This window comes from Bubalus kerabau, chromosome 14 (assembly GCF_029407905.1).
Source record: "Bubalus kerabau isolate K-KA32 ecotype Philippines breed swamp buffalo chromosome 14, PCC_UOA_SB_1v2, whole genome shotgun sequence".
NCBI lineage: Eukaryota > Metazoa > Chordata > Mammalia > Artiodactyla > Bovidae > Bubalus > Bubalus kerabau.
Genome location: NC_073637.1, coordinates 84,393,533 through 84,414,319, shown reverse-complemented (window position 1 = coordinate 84,414,319; position 20,787 = coordinate 84,393,533). Strand labels below are relative to the sequence as shown.

Here is a 20,787-nt window from a genome sequence, read left to right as displayed (position 1 = left end):
ATCCCAAAGAAAGGCAATGCCAAAGAATGCTCAAACTACCGCACAATTGCACTCATCTCACACGCTAGCAAAATAATGCTCAAAATTCTCCAAGCCAGGCTTTAGCAATACGTCAACCATGAACTTCCAGATGTTCAGGCTGGTTTTAGAAAAGGCAGAGGAACCAGAGATCAAATTGCCAACATCCACTGGATCATGGAAAAAGCAAGAGAGTTCCAGAAAAACATCTATTTCTGCTTTATTGACTATGCCAAAGCCTTTGACTGTGTGGATCACAATAAACTGTGGACAATTCTTCAAGAGATGGGAATACCAGACCACCTGACCTGTCTCTTGAGAAACCTGTATGCAGGTCAGGAAGCAACAGTTGGAACTGGACATGGAACAACAGACTGGTTCCAAATAGGAAAAGGAGTACGTCAAGGCTGTATATTGTCACCCTGCTTATTTAACTTATATGCAGAGTACATCCTGAGAAACGCTGGGCTGGAAGAAGCACAAGCTGGAATCAAGATTGCCAGGAGAAATGTCAATAACCTCAGATATGCAGATGACACCACCCTTATGGCAGAAAGTGAAGAGGAACTAAAAGCCTGTTGATGAAGGTGAAAGAGGAGAGTGAAAAAGTTGGCTTAAAGCTCAACATTCAGAAAACGAAGATCATGGTATCTGGCCCCATCACTTCATGGGAAATAGATGGGGAAACAGTGGAAACAGTGTCAGACTTTGTTTTTTTGGGCTCCAAAATCACTGCAGATGGTGACTGCAGCCATGAAAGTAAAAGACGCTTACTCCTTGGAAGGAAAGTTATGACCAACCTAGATAGCATATTCAAAAGCAGAGACATTACTTTGCCAACAAAGGTCCGTCTAGTCAAGGCTATGGTTTTTCCAGTAGTCATGTATGGATGTGAGAGTTGGACTGTGAAGAAAGCTGAGCGCTGAAGAATTGATGCTTTGGACTGTGGTGTTGGAGAAGACTCTTGAGAGTCCCTTGGACTGCAAGGAGATCCAACCAGTCCATTCTAAAGGAGATCAGTCCTGGGTGTTCTTTGGAAGGACTAATGCTAAAGCTGAAACTCCAGTACTTTGGCCACCTCATGTGAAGAGTTGACTCATTGGAAAAGACTGTGATGCTGGGAGGGATTGGGGGCAGGAGGAGAAGGGGACGACAGAGGATGAGATGGCTGGATGGCGTCACTGACTTTATGGACGTGAGTCTGAGTGAACTCCTGGAGTTGGTGATGGACAGGGAGGCCTGGCGTGCTGCGATTCATGGAGTCTCAAAGAGTCGACACAACTGGGCGACTGAACTGAACTGAACTGATACCACCTTTAGATTTTCCCTTATCATGTAGAATCTTTTGATAATTTGAATTCCGATATATAATGCAGAATGTGTTTATTAATTTAGTTCCTCCCAGTACCCATACATTTTTCCAGCACCAGTTGCAAGTCATTAGTTATTAAGTCACAGTCATCTAGCCAATGCCTCCATGTCCCTTGGACTATTTATTTTACTGAAGCTGAGGTTATTAGATTTATTCGATTAGATATTAGATTTAGAACATGAGAGAACAGATTCCAGGTCTGCTTCTTACTTGAGGTGATATATTTAAGCCTTCTGAACCCCAATTTGCCCACCTTTTTGTTGCTAAAATTTCCCGTGAGTCTGTTTATTATAAAAAGTTGTATCTATTTGTGGATGCTCACCATCACTCCTTCCTGAAAAGTGAAAGTCACTCAGTTGTGTCCAACTCTTTGTGACCCCACAGACTATACAGTCCATGGAATTCTCCAGGCCAGAATACTGGAGTGGGTAGCCTTTCCCTTCTTCAGGGGATTTTCCCAACCCAGGGATCAAACCCAGGTCTCCCACATTGCAGGCAGATTCTTTACCAGCTGAGCCACAAAAGAAGCCCAAGAATACTGGAGTGGGTAGCCTATCCCTTCTCCAGGGGATCTTCCCAACCTAGGAATTGAACCAGGGTCTCCTGCATTGCAGGTGGATTCTTTACCAACTGAGCTATGAGGGAAGCCCATTTTAAACATATCAAGCAACAAAGCAAGCCCTTCTATCTTGACTGCTCAGAATCAAGGGGAGCTTCTAGAGGCTTGGAGGAGAGCTTGGAAGGGTTGAGCCTCCTGGATCTGGCAATCAGATCCAAGAAGCTTGCTTACACCTCTCCTCTGGCATGCTGATCAGTTCCTGTAGTTCTTGGCGATTCCTCTCCCAAAAGACCTGTAAGCAGAGTCAAGCTAAGTTTGGCTTGCAGGGAAAAAAAACCCAGTGCATCAAGTGTGGCCAATAGGCATTAATTCTGTTGAACAAAATGTGTTTGTGTACATGCATGTATACTTGGGAGGCTTCCCAGGTGGCTCAGTGGTGGACAAGTCCCCTCCCAATGCAGGAGACACAGGCAACGCGGGTTCGATCCCTGGGTTGGGAAGATCCCCTGGAGAAGGAAATGGCAACCCACTCTGGTATTCTTGCATGGAGAATCCCGTGGATAGAGGAGCCTGGTGGGCTACAGTCCATAACGTCACTAAGAGTCAGACACAGCTGAGCAGACATGTATATACATGTGTGCTTGGGAGTGGGTGGAGTTTGGTGGAGAAAGTTAAGCTCTTACCCCCTGGGCCATGGACATTCCAGGCAAATAAATTCGCAGCCAGCTTCTTACAGGACTTAGAGTTCATGCGTCGTTTGGTGGGGTTGACGAAACGTGTAGTGAGATAATGCACAGAGTGTTGTAAAAGGTGAGCACTTTGAAAATGGCAGGATTTTGTGACGTTGTCCAGCCTGATGGACACTGATGCCCCACACCCATCTCCTTTGCTCCAGATGCTTCTGTAGTTGCTTTAGGTCTGCTGCATATCCAGGCAAGGGTGAAAAAGAAATTCAGACCTGGCCTGAATCTGCCCTTGGTCATGATAGTTTGTTTACTTAACCTGTTTCCTTTGGAAAAGCTTGATGACTCTGGGCTTCTGCCACTGAAAAGTAACTGCAAGGTTACTGAGCCCCAAGTCTGACTTGCAGGATGTTGTTACCAAGCTACACCTGGAATAATAGGAGTTTGTTTTCCAGAGATACCTGTCAGGAGGAAGTGAACGCAGCCCTTCCTGCCTCTTGACGCAAAGTCCTGTTCACACATGGTCTTCTGTCTGGAAAAGACTAAAAACAGTATTAGGGCTTGAGCATTCACACGTCCTTGCTGCCCATTACTCACTTCCTGTCTTCAGATGTTAGGGTATAGCTGTTAAAACAGTTACCGTATTTTCCCAAGGAAGAAAAACTATGATTATTGGCGATGGTGAGGAGCCAACTAGCAAACTGTTGGAGGATCGAGTCTGTAGACATCATTAGTCCATATTCTCTGAAGTATTTATTAATAGCTAATGAATGCACTTTAGTCCAATTGTGAGTATGTATTGAATTATATGTTGTAGCAATCCCCTGATTTAACTGATGTACAGTAAATGAATGAATGAAATGATACTTTATGTACTAAGTACTGATGATTTTGATGGTTCCTAGAGTTAAAAAGCCGGAGAAGGCAATGGCACCCCACTCTGGTACCCTTGCCTGGAAAATCCCATGGATGTAGAAGCCTGGTGGGCTGTAGTCCATGGGTTGCTGGAGTTGGACACGACTAAGCGACTTCACTTTCACTTTTCACTTTGATGCATTGGAGAAGGAAATGGCAACCCACTCCAGTGTTCTTGCCTGGAGAATCCCAGGGACGGGGGAGCCTGGTGGGCTGCCGTCTATGGGGTCGTATAGAATCGGACACGACTGAAGTGACTTAGCAGCAGCAGCAGCAGAGTTAAAAAGTAGATAGGTGTTCTTGCAATACATGTTCTCATTTAAATTTTGTAACAATAATAGCAACAACATAGCAGTAAGAGTTATATGTGAGTGCCAAGTATGTGCCAGACACTGTTCCAATGGCTTTCGATACATTTTAAAAATTATTTAATCCTCATGACAATTCTATGAGATAGGTCTTGTTATAATCAGGTGAGGAGGTGAGGTTCAGAGAGGTTACATACCTGTTCGAAGAAGCCCAGCTTGTAAAATAGAAAGAAAAGGAAAGTTAGATTTAAGATTTGAACTGAGATCCTCTGACTCTGGGGCTTCCCTAGTAGCTCAGTTGGTAAAGAATCTGCCTGCATTGTAAGAGACCCAGGTTCGATCCCTGGGTTTGGAAGATTGAGGAGGGAATGGCAACCCATTCCAGTATTCTTGCCTGGAGAATCCCATGGACAGAGGACCTGCTGGGCTCCAGCCCATGGGATTGCAAACAGTCGGACACGACTGTGACTAACTTTCCTTTCCTCTGACTCTGAAGCCCTTATTAAACTGGTGCATTTCATTGCCTCTCTGAAGAAGGCATGTGTTCCTCATTTTATAAAGGAGTCTTCTAAGAGTTAGAGAGCTCATGTCACCCAATATGTAGCTACTATGTAGCTAACAAGCATATAGTCATAAGGAAGTGGGCAGCATGATTTTGCGTGGTGTACAACCATGACCCGCCCTCACTGTATCAGGGTCATTAGATTCTGCGTCTTCATGAACTGCATTCCAGAAGGAACACAGAACCTGACGGTTTGAAGGGATTTTAGAAGCAGCTGTTCCTCCGCAGAGTAAAAGAATCTTTGCTGCCACATGGGAGATAGCTCATCCAGTTTCTGCTCGAATGTCACTCACAATAGGGAACTCGCTACTTCACAGTGTTTTCTCATGTTGAACCCAAGTATAATCTCATAATTTGTGTTCACTGATTGTGACTCCACCCTGCAGAGATACACGTAGTGAGTTTGGTAAAACTCTTGGTTATTTAGGTGCCATAAATCTTCATTTTTTTTGGTCAACTTTTTAAATGTTTTTATTTATATACTTGGCAGCTCTGGGTCTTTGCGGCATGTGGGATCTCATTCTCTAACCAGGGCTGGCACCCAGGCCCCCTGCTTTGGGAGCACAGAGTCTTAGCCCCTGGACACCAGGGAAGCCCCTTGGTTGATTTCTAATGATGGTGACTGACCACTGTGGAGTTTCCTATACCAAGTTCCGTAGCAGTCTTTACTTAGATTAACTCATTTAGTCCTCACGACAATCCTATGAAATAGGTGAAAAATAACACATGAGGAAACTGTCATTTGCTCAAGAGCTGCTGCTGCTGCTGCTGCTGCTGCTGCTAAGTAGCGGATAGAAAAGACAGGAATTGGATTCCTCAGACTCCAGACTTTTTGTCTTCACTACTGTGTTCTAATGTCTCTCATTTAACCTAAGCTTTCTTTATGTCTTGAACCTTTAGCACCCGGTTCCCCTGTTTGCATGCGTTCGTGCCTAGTCGCTCAGTTGTGTCCGACTCTTTGCAACCCTGTGGACTGTAGCCCGCCAGGCTCCTCTGTCCATGGGATTATTCCAGTCATGAATACTGGAGTGGGTTGCCATTTCCTTCTCCAGGGGATCTTCTCAACCCAAAGGTCAAACTTTCATCTCCTATGTCTCCTGCATTGGCAGGCGGATTCTTTACCAGCCGAGCCATCGGGGAAGCCCCTCAGCTGCCCATAGGATTTTGTAAAAAGTCAGAAGGCGCATCTGCCCAAGGCCAAAGGATTTGGTGCACATTTTCATGGGGCTGTTTGTCAGTGATGACTCAAAGAGCAGGATAAGAAATATTCTTTTAAAAACCAAACAAGAATGTCAGAAGAGGCAGTTTCCCAAGGAATCGTGGGGTATTTGAAGGACAGGAACTATATTTCCCGGTCCTCGCAGGTGAGGAGAAGGAGACCCAGGAGGTGAAATGACTTGCCCGGGGCTGGAGAGCTGGTGAGCACAGGGTCAGAACTGCAGCCAGGTCCCGACTCCCAGGACCAGTTCTCTTTCCAGCTCACCGCTTGGCCTCCTGAGAGGTTAGCTGTAGTTCCTGAGAAGTCTGATTTACCCCTTTCATCATTTTTTGGTCCTTTTGGAAATATTGATGAGCTCCCGCTGCATCTTCCCTAAGATGACCCAGGAAATGGCTTTAAGAGAAGCCTCGCGTGTGTTGCGTTTTTGTCAGCAAACCCCACTGTCACCAGCTTGTCCCCATTTGCAAGAAGGTCTGAAAACTGAGGTTTCTTGCCTCCAGCTGATCCCTTTCCCCCTTAATCACATTGGAAAATGTACATTTCATGTTCCCATCCCTTAGAGTCATGAAATATTTCTTTTCCTTCCTGTAATCTGGAAATCCCTTTTTTGTTGTTTTGTTGTTATTTTTAAGAGGAAAACTTGCTCCTAACAGAGGGACTTGCTGATTCTTCAGAAACCAGCCTGGTAGGGGAGTTGATTGGATCTGCCTGAAGCATTTCCTCGTTAGTAGCCTGTGTCTGTTTTCCCTTTCAAATGTCAGCTGGCCTCCTCAACAAAGATTTAATTGTGGCAACTCGGGGCCTTTGCAAACACGGGCTTTACTGACTGTTTTTTTGAAACCTTCACATCTGTCCACCTTGCAGATGAAAAACTGGAAACATACTGAAAGCGACTTGGTGCATTATTGGTTTGGGGACCACTTCTTACTTCTCTTTTCTCCCCCTCTTTTGCGAGAGAAGACTGAAATTTTAATTGCTCAACCACGTTTTTTACTTCATGATGCCCAGGAAGGCATGGTTTATTAATTAGTCCTGATTAGGAGGCGCCCGAGCCCAGGCCTGGCTGCTTCTTGATCAGTTTCAACAGTTCTCTGCCCGAAATTACTGTCTGTGAGCACAGGGAGGTATAATTATGCAGACACTAGCTGCTCAGTTCTGCCAGGTTAGACCCTCTATTATAAATACGCATTGCAGTGTCTTAAAAGGCACTTACTGAAATGCTATAGTTTAATAGTTCAGGCTTACAAAATCAAGCTCTCTTATGTTACCGGCAACAGCCTCTTAATTGGATGTTTTCTCCCAGTACAGAAAAATGTTGGCTTAAATACACAGACACACACACACACACACACACACACACACACACACACACTCTCTCTCTCACACTCACCCAATTAAATTTTTTTAAAGTGTGAGAAACAGTATGACTTCGTGGTTAAAAAGAAGGACTCTGGAGCCAGGCTGCCTGGATTTGACTCATGTATCTGCCACTTCCCTGCCTTCTAACTTGGGCGTATGATTTACTCTGTCTCTCTCTCTACTGCAGAGTCCTTGGTTAAATGGGGATGCTTGCAACGTCTGTATGCCAGGATTGCTGTGAGGTTCAGGCGAGTACACAGCAAACACTTAGCAGGGTTCAAGGAACCTGGTTGTCCTTTCTTTCACTGACTGCTCCAATACATTTATTGTGTTTATGTCTTATAAAGAGGCATAAATTATAGCTTCCCAGGTGGCAGTAGTGGTACAGAACCGGCCGCCGGGGCAGGAAACCTAAGAGATGCAGGCTCGGTCCCTGGCTCAGGAAGCTCCCCTGGAGGAGGAAATGGCACCCCAGTGTTCTTGCCTGGAGAATCCCATGGACAGAGGAGCCTGGCGGGCTGCAGTCCGCGGGGTTGCAGGGAGTCAGACACGACTGAAGTAACTTGGCACATGTCTTGTAAAGTCTAGTTGTGTTAAGCTGGCGTGATCAGGGCTGTCTCCCGATGGCAAAAGCTAAGTATTGTCCCCTTGTTTTATTCCACAGTAGTAGCCTCCCTTCTCACTAACTTTTAGCTGGGTTGGCATAGAACTGTCCAGAGTTAAGAGTAAATTTCTATCTAGAAGTGACCATGTGACTAAATTCTGGCTGTTGGGTTGTAAGCAGATAATGTGTCAGCTTCTTAAAACTGACCCTGAAGGAAGAAGGGTAGTGTGTCTTTTACTTTTTCCTTCTTCCTACTAATGGGAATTTGGTCATGATGGCTGGAACCCAAGCAGCGCTGTTGGGTCATTAGATGGCAGGTTGATGATGTACAGCAGGAAGCGTGAGGACCTGAAAACTTCAGGGAGCTGAGAGTTCCCCTGGCAACCCTTTTGTTTCACCGTAGACTTTTGGTAAAAGAAAAGCAAATCTCTGTATTATTTAATACACTTATTACTATCAAATCTAGTCTTAGTACATGTACTCCAATGTTCACTGCAGCTCTGTTTACAATAGCTAGGACACGGAAGCAACCTAGATGTCCACTGACAGACAAATGGGTAAGAAAACTGTGGTACATATACACAATGGAATATTACTCAGCTATAAAAAAGGAATGCATCTGAGTCAGTCCTGATGAGGTGGATGGACCTAGAGCCTATTATACTGAGTGAAGTAAGTCAGAAAGAGAAAAACAAATATCGTATACTAATGTGTATATGTGGAATCTGGAAAGATAGTACTGATGAACCTATTTGCAGCAATGGAGACACAGACATTGAGAACAGACTCGGACACGGCTTGGGGGAGGAAGGAGAGGGCGGGACGTGTGGAGAGAGTAATGTGGAAACTTAAGTCACCACAGGTAAAATAGACCGCCAACGGGAATTTGCTGTATGACTCGGGAACTCACACGGGCTCGGTAACAACCTCGAGGGGTGGGATGGGGAGGGGGGTGGGAGGGAGGTTCAAGTGGGAGGGGACACAGGTAAACCTATGGCTGATTCATGCTGATGTTTGATAGAAACCAGTGCAATACTGTAAAGCAATTATCCTTTTCATTAAAAATAAATAATTTTTTTAAAAATCTAGTCTTAGGTAACCCTTTACCCTCCTTGAATTAGACTACACTGCTTGATAAATCTTTGCTTCTAGGCTAAGATTTGCTATACTTCCCCAGCCCCTACTCATGATGGACAAAACCACATATTTCTGTAATCACTTACACCTTATATGAATGTTCTGAGTGTTCACGGCGTCTCTGGAAGTAAGCCCAGATGGTCGTGTCACTGGTAGGTCTGCATGTAGCATCTTCTCCGTCTGCTATAAGCAGTCTCTCTTTCCTGGTGCATCCTTGCTTGCTGAGTCGCTTCAGTCGTGTCCGACTCTGCAACCCTATGGACTGTAGCCTGCCAGGCTCCTCTGCCTATGGGATTCTCTGGCAAGAATACTGCAGTGGGTTGCCGTGCCCTCCTCCAGGGGATCTTCCTGACCCAGGGATCGAACCTGTGTCTCTTAGGTCTCCTGCATTGGCAGATGGGCTCTTTACCACCAGCGCCACCCAGAAGCCCCTCTTTTCTGGAGTTCTCTCTGAATCTGACCCTCAGTTCTGCCATTCTCTTGCCCCTAGACCCCCAGGACTGTAGCTATTGCCTACCGAATAAAGAATAACTAACCCTGTTAGACCCTCATTTTGAATACTTCATCTTGGTGGGCTAGCCAGATTTCATGAAAGAATATAATCTCTGGGAAATCAAACCCCAGCTTCACCAGTCACTAACCCCTTAAGTTAAATTTCTGAGCATTGGTGTGCTAATGTGTAAAATAATACATTTGTCTTGCAAGGAATAACCTATGTAAAGCTCCGAGTGGCCCCCGGAATTAGAATAGCCGTATGTTTCTTTCCAACAGGGTCTGAAAGTGTTAGCAATGTAGTGTATTCTTTTAAAATGTATTCTTTTACTGTTTCTGGACACATAGGTACTTGGTGGCTCAGATGGTAAAGAATCTGCCTGCCATGCTAAGAGACCTGGGTTCGATCCCTGGGTCGGGAAAATACCCTGGAGAAAAGCATGGCAACCCACTCCAGTATTCTTACCTGGAGAATTCCCATGGACAGAGGAGCCTGGTGGGCTACAGTCCATGGGGTCACAAAGAGTTGGACATGACTGAGCATGCATGCATGCATATGGACACTTGATAAATGAAAGATCCCTTATCCCTTATTTTTGTATATAAAGTGAGGCTTTAAATGGTCATTTTAAAGCTTACATGCAGGAAGCTATGGAGGGCCTCTGATTCCAGACTTGGCACTAAGTGTATAATGGATGTTCCTTCTTTATCCCCCTTCCAGACTGAGGTCTGATTTTCCTTTCCTATGGTATTGTGATAAAAATTGTAAATCAGAGTACATTATGTAAAAGGGTTTCCCTGGTGGCTCAGTGACTCAGGAGACTCAGGTTCAGCCCCTGGGTTGTGAAGATCCCCTGGAGGAGGACATGGCACCCTACTCCAGTATTCTTGTCTGGAGAATGCCATGGATGGAGGAGCCTGGCAGGCTACAGTCCACGGGGTCGCACAGAGTTGGACACCACTGAAGCCACTGAGCATGCGTGCGTGCACATTATATAAAACGACTTTTATTCTTACCTCTACTTAGCTACCCTTTAAAGTCAAGTTCAAATGCCACCGACTCCAATGAGCATCCCTGGATTGTCGCTTCTGCAACACGCACCCCCTCCTCCAGCCAGAAGGATAATAATGCAATCAATGGAGAATTGTCAAACGACCTGAGGTGTGATGCTTGAGTTTCCCACTATCAATAGTATAAGTCAACAATATGCAAAGCTAAGCAGAGTTATAGCTTCTACAAAAACATACTCGGAGATAAAAAAAATTCAGTAACATCAGAAGAGGTCTATTTATTCCAGTTTTTAGACAGCTTAAACCTGTCCCACTGAATTTTCTGCCTTTGTTCATAGGTATGTCTGTGCTCCTTTTTAAATGGTTTTCCTTAAAATACACTGTTCATAAATAATCTTTCTTCTTCTGTCTGCAACCAGTGCTAACAAGTTTGCAGCAACCAGGGAGCTGTTTTCTCCCAATTGCATTTATATTCAGTGAAAAATCTTTTCAATATGTATTGGTGCTAAATGACATCTCCTCTGTCTTAAATGAATAATGGCTGGTTTTAATATCTATGACTGAATCTCCCAGTATATGCCCTTACTGCATGCATCTGGGTATGTTTGGTCTGCTTATTAAATTGTTGAGAACTAACCTGTCACTCAGACTCCTAGATGCACTTTTCTGATGAGTTCTTCCAGGGTCCTTTCTTCTTGTTGCAGCTCATTCTGCTTTATGCCATCGCTTATATGCTTGTTTTATGCCACAGTGTTAGGTGGGGTTCCGGAGAAGCAGATCCTCTGTCTGGAGGATGGAGCAGTGGGCCGGTAGTCTCTTGGGCTTGATGACTTCTGATGTCCAAGAACAGTGTTCCAGAGCAGGAGAGCATCTCAGAGTGGTTCTCAGCAACACACGGCAGCTAGGATACAGGTCCTGCAGAAAAGGGTCTGCTGGCACACGACAGCATCCACTATAGTGGCCTGTGATTTGGTTGCTCTTAAGCATGGAAACCACGTCCTGTTTGTTCCTGAGTCTCCAGGAACCTGACCCCGTGTCTCCTACAGGGAAACCACTGGTTTGTGCAACTGAATCACCCAAGATCTGGAGGAACTGCCCCTTGGGTTTGCCACCCATTTTAATCCACTGCCATTTGTAATAGCAGATGCCGTTAAGGGACTTAGTCAGACCCCTCCCACAGCCCCAAACAGCGGAGAACCAGGCTATGTGAATGGCAGGAAAAGGACATGGAAGTTCACATTGTGCATTTCAAGAACCCAGGTGCCTTGTCAGCGGATGCTCTCTAAGGACCAAGCGTTTAAATTCAGAAGCAAATAGCACCGTGATGTGTGCTTAGTCCTCAGTCGTGTCCGACTCTTGGCAGCCCTTTGGATGTAGCCCGCCAGGCTCCTCTGTCCACGAAATTTTCCAGGCAAGAAAACTGGAGTGGGTTGCCATTTCCTTCTTCAGGGGATCTTCCTGGTCCAGGGATGGAACCCAGGTCTCCTGCATTGCAGGCAGATTCTTTATCATCTGAGCCACCAGGGAAGCCCCAAGTAACACCTTAAGATCAAGTAAACTTATCAGAGAGCAGAATTTTAGTCTGCTCCACTCAGCTCTTAAACAATTTTGTTTCTTTAAATTTTAAAACACAATATATAACACAATGGCTGAACATGAGAAATTATATAAAAGAGTAATAAATGAATAATAAAGGTCTATTTCTCCATCATCTTGAGTTTCATATCTACTCCCAGAGCTAACTACCATTAACATTTTCTTGGATTTCCATCCATAAATTGTAGTAGCTACACAGACATATATATCTATGATTGTATACACAAATGATTACAGTATATGCACTGTTCTCTATTGCTTTTTTTAAAATGGATAGTAGATCTTACAGGCTTTTCTACCTCAAGACATCGGTATCTATCCATTTTTAAATGAATGTAAAGGTGTCTTAAAATTTCTTTAATCTGTTCTCTTTTATTGAACCTTTCAGTTCAGTTCAATTCAGTGGCTCAGTCGTGTCCGACTCTTTGCGACCCCATGAATCGCAGCACGCCAGGCCTCCCTGTCCATCACCAACTCCCGGAGTTCACTCAGACTCACGTCCATAGAGTCAGTGATGCCATCCAGCCGTCTCATCCTCTGTCGTCCCCTTCTCCTCCTGCCCCCAATCCCTCCCAGCATCACAGTCTTTTCCAATGAGTCAACTCTTCGCATGAGGTGGCCAAAGTACTGGAGTTTCACCTTCAGCATCATTCCCTCCAAAGAAATCCCAGGGCTGATCTCCTTCAGAATGGACTGGTTGGATCTCCTTGTAGTCCAAGGGACTCTCAAGAGTCTTCTCCAACACCACAGTTCAAAAGCATCAATTCTTTGGCACTCAGCCTTCTTCACAGTCCAACTCTCACATCCATACATGGCCACTGGAAAAACCATAGCCTTGACTAGACCTTTGTTAGCAAAGTAATGTCTCTGCTTTTCAATATGCTATCTAGGTTGGTCATAACTTTCCTTCCAAAGGAGTAAGCGTCTTTTACTTTCATGGCTGCAGTCACCATCTGCAGTGATTTTGGAGCCCAAAAAAACAAAGTCTGACACTGTTTCCACTGTTTCCCCATCTATTTCCCATGAAGTGATGGGACCGGATGCCATGATCTTCGTTTTCTGAATGTTGAGCTTTAAGCCAACTTTTTCACTCTCCACTTTCACTTTCATGAAGAGGCTTTTTAGTTCCTCTTCACTTTCTGCCATAAGGGTGGTGTCATCTGCATATCTGAGGTTATTGATATTCCTCCCGGCAATCTTGATTCCAGCTTGTGTTTCTTCCAGCCCAGCGCTTCTCATGATGTACTCTGCATATAAGTTAAATAAGCAGGGTGACAATATGCAGCCTTGATGTACTCCTTTTCCTATTTGGAACCAGTCTGTTGTTCCATGTCCAGTTCTAACTCTTGCTTCCTGACCTGCATATAGATTTCTCAAGAGGCAGGTCAGGTGTTCTGGTATTCCCATCTCTTTCAGAATTGTCCACAGTTTATTGTGATCCACATAGTCAAAGGCTTTGGCATAGTCAATAAAGCAGAAATAGATGTTTTTCTGGAACTCTCTTGCTTTTTCCATGATCCAGCGGATGTTGGCAATTTGATCTCGGGTTCCTCTGCGTTTTCTAAAACCAGCTTGAACATCAGGAAGTTCATGGTTCATGTACTGCTGAAGCCTGGCTTGGAGAATTTTGAGCATTACTTTACTAGCATGTGAAATGAGTGCAACTGTGCAATAGTTTGAGCATTCTTTGGCATTGCCTTTCTTTGGGATTGGAATGAAAACTGACCTTTTCCAGTGCTGTGGCCACTGCTGAGTTTTCCAAATTTGCTGGCATATTGAGTGCAGCACTTTCACAGCATCATCTTCCAGGATTTGAAATAGCTCAGCTGTAATTCCATCGCCTCCACTAGCTTTGTCTGTAGTGATGCTTTCTAAGGCCCACTTGACTTCACATTCCAGGATGTCTGGCTCTAGACGAGTGATCACACCATCGTGATTATCTGGGTCGTGAAGATCTTTTTTGTACAGTTCTTCTGTTCTGTTTTTCAGCTCTTACAAGTAATATTTTTGCCATCATAGATTTCTACCGTTACGGAATAAGTGTTTTTCTGTGTATTTCTTTACATACATGTTCTCAGCACTGTTTTTTGAAAAGATTGTCCTTGCTTCCCAACAGAATAATGGTAATGTGGATGGTCAATGTGGGTACCAGATACCCTGCATCTATACTGAATAATTGTGTGTTTCTTTTAACTAAGATACGCTTTCTCAGTCTCTGTTCATTAGTTTTCCAGCTTCTTTCCCAGAATGCACCTTATAATCAGAAAAGATAGACGTTGTCATAATCGAAAAACCCTGAGAGTCATTCTCAAGTTCAGGTCATCTTAATGGCAGATTGTAAAAACCACGTTGGCACCTAATTTAAGGGACAGACAACTATTATCGGGGTTAGGGTCCTGTGCGGAGCTGGGCTAGCGCGCTCTCCGAAAGCTGCAGCCCGCCGGGCCCCTCAGCGCTGACCGAGGCTCACTGTCCCCTCTCTGCTTGCAGTGAAGTACATGCGCGAGGCCACCCCCTACGTGACCAAGGGCTCGCCGGTGTCCGAGATCGGCTGGGAGACCCCGCCGCCCGAGTCCCCGCGGCTCGGGGCCGGCGCCCCGGACCCGCTGGCGTCGCAGCCGCCGTCCTTCCACCGAGACCGGAGGAGCATCCCGCTCAGGATGTGCTTCGTCACCCGCAGCCTGGCGCTGGCTGACCCCGAGAGCAGGTACGAGTGGGCGGGCCCTCGAGCTGGCCCAAGGACGGCCAGCAACGTGTGTGTCGAGCGCGCCCCCCTTCTCTCTTCCTCCCTCCTCCTTTTTCCTTCTTCCTTTATCCTCGCGGGAAATCTGTGTGTTAAGCTCTCGTTCCGGAAAACGTTGAATCCATGGAGTCAGGATCTTTTGTCTCTTCGCTGGGTCTGCCTCTGCCGGACGCTGGGCCAGTTTCTCAAGCTCTGAGCCTCAGTTTTGGCTTCTGTAAAATGGAAATAATTGAAATCCATACTTCCCTGAGTTATGAAGAATAAATGAGGAAATCCACGTGAAGTACTTAGCCCAGAGGAGCCTTCCATGCATATAGGCTGTAATACTATGTATTATTGATGTCGGGTGGTAATAAGCATGGGCTTCCCTAGTGGCTCAGTGGTAAAGAATCCTCCTGCCATGCCGGAGCCGCGAGACTGTTCAGTCCCTGGGTGAGGAAGATCCCCTGAAGGAGGGAATGGCAACCCACTCCAGTATTCTTGCCTGGAGAACTCCATGGACATGTAGTTTGGTGGGCTACAGGCCACGGGGTCGCAGAGAGTCAGACACGACTGGAGGGAGTGCACGCATGCACAGTAATAAGCCTGTCGCCTCCCTGGGGCCCTCATCTGTGCCCTTGGAACGTTCAGGGAGAGGCTCTTCAGTGCTGTTTTCTGCTCTGAACCTCTCTTTATTCTCAAGAGAGGAAACAGAGTGGTTTGGATCCAAGTCTAGGATGCCGTTTCCCAACGTCTCTACGTGACTTCTTTGTCACAGGCTAGATACATAAACCAATCCATGGCAATCAGAAGGAGTCCTGGCAAGATGAGCGAATATTTGGGGTCTCTCTTCCCCCCCAAAGTCTTCATCTCCTCTGCACAGAAAATGTACATCTGGAATGAAAAGAAAAGACGTGTAGAAAGGAAAGGGAAATGGAGCCAGCGAAGGGGGAATCTTGGTGACCTTTGCATCCACATTTAGATGCTAAAAATAGACAGCTCTCCTGGCCCTTATTTATAACATATGTGGGACAGTGTGACCCTCCGGAGGAGGAAGTACTTGGCTAGGTTCAGGGCTGCTGGTGGGGAAAACCCAAAGGAAATAGAAACAAGGAGAAAGTTGCCTCCTTGGCTCCCAGCTCGGTGCTTTTTGGTTCTCTTCCCTGTGAACTTAGGCTGAGGAAGCTGCCGGCCCTTCTGACCCCAGCCGGCTGCCGTCTCCTCGGTCAGGGGTCAGAGATGGGCCTTTGTATGAGACAGCCCGGTCCCCGCAGAAGAGAGCAGAGGAGGCGGGGAGGGCCGTTCCGAGGGGGCCCCGCCTGCCCAGTCCACCCAGAACGGCCTGCTCCGTTCTGCTGCCTCCCAGCCGCAGCAGGCGTCCTTCGCACTGACTTTCCTCTTCCCTGACTTTTTTACCCACCCAGTCAGAACAAGTCCTTTCTCCCAAGAGTCTGAGGTCTGAGATTTCAGATCTGATGAATTCATAACTTACCCACTGCCGGTCTTGTGCCGGGCAGCATGCTAATTACTTTAGCCCAGATACCGCAAGTGCCCGCCTTCGGCTGTGCCCAGCCCAGTTTTGTTTTGTTTTTAATGGCCTATCTAGGGTTGCAAAGAGATCTGTGAATCAGTTGCCACATTGACTAGTTGGGAAATTTCACATTAAAAAGCCAGATTTCTGCTTTTCTAGTAAAATTAGAAGATCTAATGGTATCCTTAGGCCTACATTGCTGCAGGCAGGGTTCTAATCTGTAAGAGCCCAGAAAAGACTTCTCCTTCCAAAAGAGAAGGAGCTCTTCTCATCAGTCCTGATGCCTTACACTTAAGGGATTCAGTGCATCACCTGCTGCGGTGTTCAGTTTCCACCTAGTCCTTGAATTTGTAACCATGCTTAGACCTCTGCGTCTCAGTCATCATCCCCATTCCACAGATAAAGATAACTGAGGCTCGGGGCTCATATAAGTCCCTGTCTTCATAACTAGTATGTGATACAACTGGGCTTTCATCTTGTTCCCAAAGAATGGGTGACAGTGTTAGCTTACCTTTACCAGAAAAATACAGAGACTAGAAAACTTGGGCTATCGTAGAAGTGGTTAATGCTTTGGGGAGAGGGTTTGAGACAATGTCTAGGGTTCCTTTCAACTGTGGACTTACATGCTATCACATTTCTCCCAAGCATTTAATTACCTTTTAAAGAATCTTTGGAGAGACATCAGGCTTTAGTTCAAAAAGTTTATTAAGGCAATGACACCCCACTCCAGTGTTCTTGCCTGGAGAATCCCAGGGATGGGGGAGCCTGGTGGGCTGCCGTCTATGGGGTCGCACAGAGTCAGACACGACTGAGCGACTGAACTGAACTGAACTGATAGTTTATTTACAATGTTGTGTTAATTTCTACTATATAGCAAAGTTATTCAGTTATATTATACATATATACATTCTCTTTCGTATTCTTTTCCATTCTAGCTTATCCCAGGATATTGAATATAGTTCCCATTTTTTTAACTTTTATGTTGGTGCTCTTCAACTTGATCTCTGGTAAGTATATGTAGGGCCTCCTACGAGGTGAGGAAAAGTCTGTCCTCTGGGGTGTGAGAACCAGCAGGGCGTGACTGCAAACAAGAATCCAGCTAAGCCAGAGGGTCCAGGAGGGGATTTTGGTCCAAACAGATCCAAAACTGCTGACAGTAAATTAACCTTTCACAGTAAATCTATATATCATGTCACCATGATGTAAACTTTACATGTCTTATAATTTTTTCAATTATACCTCGGTAAAACTAAAAAAAAAAAAAAAAAAAGACTAGGTGACCCTGGTTGAAGAAGAGAAGAAAAGAAGAAAGCAATAAGTACTTTGTGAAACTCCAGTCACGTGCTAGGCAGAGTATATTATACCATTCAAAAATACGGACTTTGCAAGACTTTCTTGGTGATTCAGTGGTTAAGGCTTCCAGCTTCCAATGCATGAAATGCAGGTTCAATCCCTGGTCTGGGAACTAAGATCACACATGCTGTGTGGCACAGTCAAAAAAATTTTTTTAAAGAAATATGGTATAGGGCTGGGCAGATTATACACAGCAAATGCAAACTAACAATGAAAACAAAAAGAGCATCCGTTTCTCTTGATATATGACAGGGTAAAGTGCAGACTGCAAAAGCGCAAAACAGGACAAAGAAGGACTGATTTATGCTTAAGGTCAGAGTTCACAAGGAACAGATTTTTCAGCAGTTATGAATACACATCAAGTAATAGAGCAGCAACCTCTACAGCAAAATCTACATAAAATGCAAAAAGAAATAGAAGCACACTAATATTAAGTAGTTCAACATACTACTCTCAACCCAAGACAGGGCAGTTGGGCAGAAGATAAATAAAGGTACAAAAGACCCAACCTGCATAATTAAGGAAGGTCTGGGTACATCACAATCTTTGTACCCTGATAATAAAGAATACAGTTTTCTTTTCAAATCCACATAGAACATTCCCCAAATTAACCACAGATTAAGTCACCAAAAATTCTGTAAATTCAGAATTTACAGATTTAAAGGCAGAAATAATGCAGACAACATCCCCTAATGATTGTGGAATGAAACTAGAAAGTCAGTAACAAAACCAAAGCCCAGAAAGCCTTTCTTCATGGATTTTTAAAAAGCTCTCTCTGAGATAAACAGCTCTTGGGTTAACAGGGAAATAGAAACTGAAAGTGTAGCTGTTTAAAAAGTAATGAAAATAATGTGTATATTAAATATAAAAGGGAAAGAAGGGAAAAGAGAGGGTGTTGACTTGTATCAGCTAACTCTATCGTGGAATCTTAGCTCCATCACTTATGTGTGAATTTAAGTATCTCATTTGATCCAAATTCCCTTAGGTCGCAGGTGCTCTAATCTCTGTTTTAGATGCCCGTGCGCGCTCAGTCGTGTCCGACTCTCTGTGACCCCATGGACTGTAGCCTGCCAGGCTCCATGGGATCCTCCAGGCAAGAATCCTGGAGTGGGTTGCCATTTCTTCTCCAGGGGACCTTCCCAACCCGGGGGTCAAACCCTCGGCTCCTGCATTGGCAGGCGGATTCTTTACCACTGAGTCACCTGGGAGGCCAATCTCTATTTCATAGACAGTGAAATTTAGTTCAGAAGTAAGAACTGAAGCCAACAGGAAATCTGGGATTCAGACCAGGCCCGGCTGACACCACGCTCACTTTCTCAATCAAGGTGCCCCGCTGCTCCCAGCTTTCAGCACCTGCCAGGGCAGCCCACCTGACCTGTAAGCGCCACGACCAGGAATTAACGGTCTCCTGGCTGCCAAAACCTCGCTTCTCGGGGCTAATCCCCTCGGCTGGTGACACACAGCTACTTAGCGTCTGCATTAAAAGCTCTAATGTTCAATTTCTCAAATCAAAGCAGCCTTAGAACAGCAGGTAGCATTGCTGCTCTTTCCATGGAAAAGGCCGCCCAGCAGGCACTGAATCCACAAGAATATGTCACTGCCGGCGCTGCTTGTCAAGGACTGCAGCAGTTTTTCTCTTTGAATTCCACCTCTTAAATGTCTCTTGTGTTTCATGGTCCCCTCTTTGCCTTCATGGCCACTGCCCTTATCCAGGCCCAGACTGTCCCGCATCCTGGAGACCACGATCTCCAGCCTCTGGGCTGAGGGTCTGAGGATCCATGGCAGTGTCAGGTTGGAAACAAAGGGCAGAGCAAATGTAACGCGCTTTCTTGTCCCGGAGCCATTCTGCCGCCACCCCTGGCCCGTGGGGAATTGTCTCCCGTGAAACTGGTCCCTGGTGCCAAGAGTAGGCTCCACTGGTCTGCGCTATTTGGGCAGATTTTTACTGGATGCTTCCCTGGGGGCTCGGATGGTAAGGAATCTGCCTGCAGTGCAGAAGACCCGGTTTCAATCCCTAGGTCGGGAAGGCCCCTGGAGGAGGGAATGATTACCCACTCCAGTATTCCTGCCTGGAGAATCCCATGGGCAGAGGAGCCTGGCGGGCTACAGTCCACGGGGTCACAAAAGAGTTGGACGTACCAGCAACTAACACTTTGACTACTTTCCGAGTTTCTAGTTTGCCTTCTGACATCCCCGACATCTACCCTACTCACAGCCAGCCAAGGGAGTGTGAAACATGCAGAATTTGTCCATTTGGTCAAAATGGCTTCCTGTCGCCTTCACTAGAATTGAAGCTCCTCAGCACTGTGATTCTGCGTCTCTCCTAACTGTCCAGCTCTGCTGCTCCCCGTCGTTTACGGCCAGGAGCCCTTAAACACCCGTGCCTGGCCTGCACTCGCCTCCCTGACAGCTCCCGAGCACCCTTCGGCCTCAGCACGTATGCCTTGTGTGGAGATCCGTTCATGACAGCGTCCTTTATAATGACTTACGATTGTTGTTTCTAACATGATTACCCAGTTCCTAAAGCCAGAAGACCCTTGAGGTCTGGGATGCCCCGTGATTTTAATATCCCAACTTTCTAAAAATTGTTATGAAGAGAGATAAGCAGCAAGTGATGGAGGACATGGAGGGAAATATTAAGAGTAGGTACACCTGAGCACTCATATATTCTTGGCACCATTGCTCATTTTCCATGTTTTCTGTAAATTTGAAATTATTTCTTAAAAAAACTAAAGACCTGCACACTGCCAAAAAATCTCAGCTTTCTAGAACATTGCTTGATCCAAGAAGGCATTCAAAAATATATGATACGTTAATAACTGATAAATGGCATATTTATCTGCCCATTTGGAGTATTCTTACCTTTTCAGAAAGTTCTTTTTAAAAAATCTTTCACTAAATAGTCTTGGGAATAAGAGGAAAAACACCATTCTATCCTGCCAGGCTCAGCAAACGTAAATCAAGAGAGTTCATTACCCAAGCCCATTTCTGGGTTAGAAGCAGACGAACCAATAGGGAGGGTGGGGTACAGAACTTTGCTGTGACTCTGTGTAGTGCTAAGAGTAACAGACCCTACAGTAGATCTTCACGGCTAACTTGTGGAGCAGGGCGCCCAGTGTTTCTGTTTAAAGATTTCTTTATGTGTGTGTCTGCGGTGGCTCTTCCTGGCTGCATGCGGGGTTTCTCTAGTTGCGGTGAGTGGGGGCGCTTCTTTCCCGTGGGCGTGGGCTCCTCACTGCGGTGCCTCTCTCGTGGGGCATGGGCTCTCAGTGTACGGCCTTCAGTAACTGCTCATGGGCTTAGTTGTATGTGGGAGATCTTCCCGGACCAGGGATTGAGCCGCATT

General features: G+C 45.6%; 1 protein-coding gene across 1 annotated transcript in view; it reads left to right on the top strand.

Moving 5' to 3' along the window:
* Window positions 1–20,787, top strand: part of SNTB1 (syntrophin beta 1) — a 253,458-nt gene that overhangs the window by 99,782 nt on the left and 132,889 nt on the right. The window contains exon 2 of the mRNA XM_055546793.1: window positions 14,326–14,542. Coding sequence (XP_055402768.1) covers window positions 14,326–14,542 — 217 coding nt within the window. The remainder of the gene's footprint in view (window positions 1–14,325; window positions 14,543–20,787) is intronic.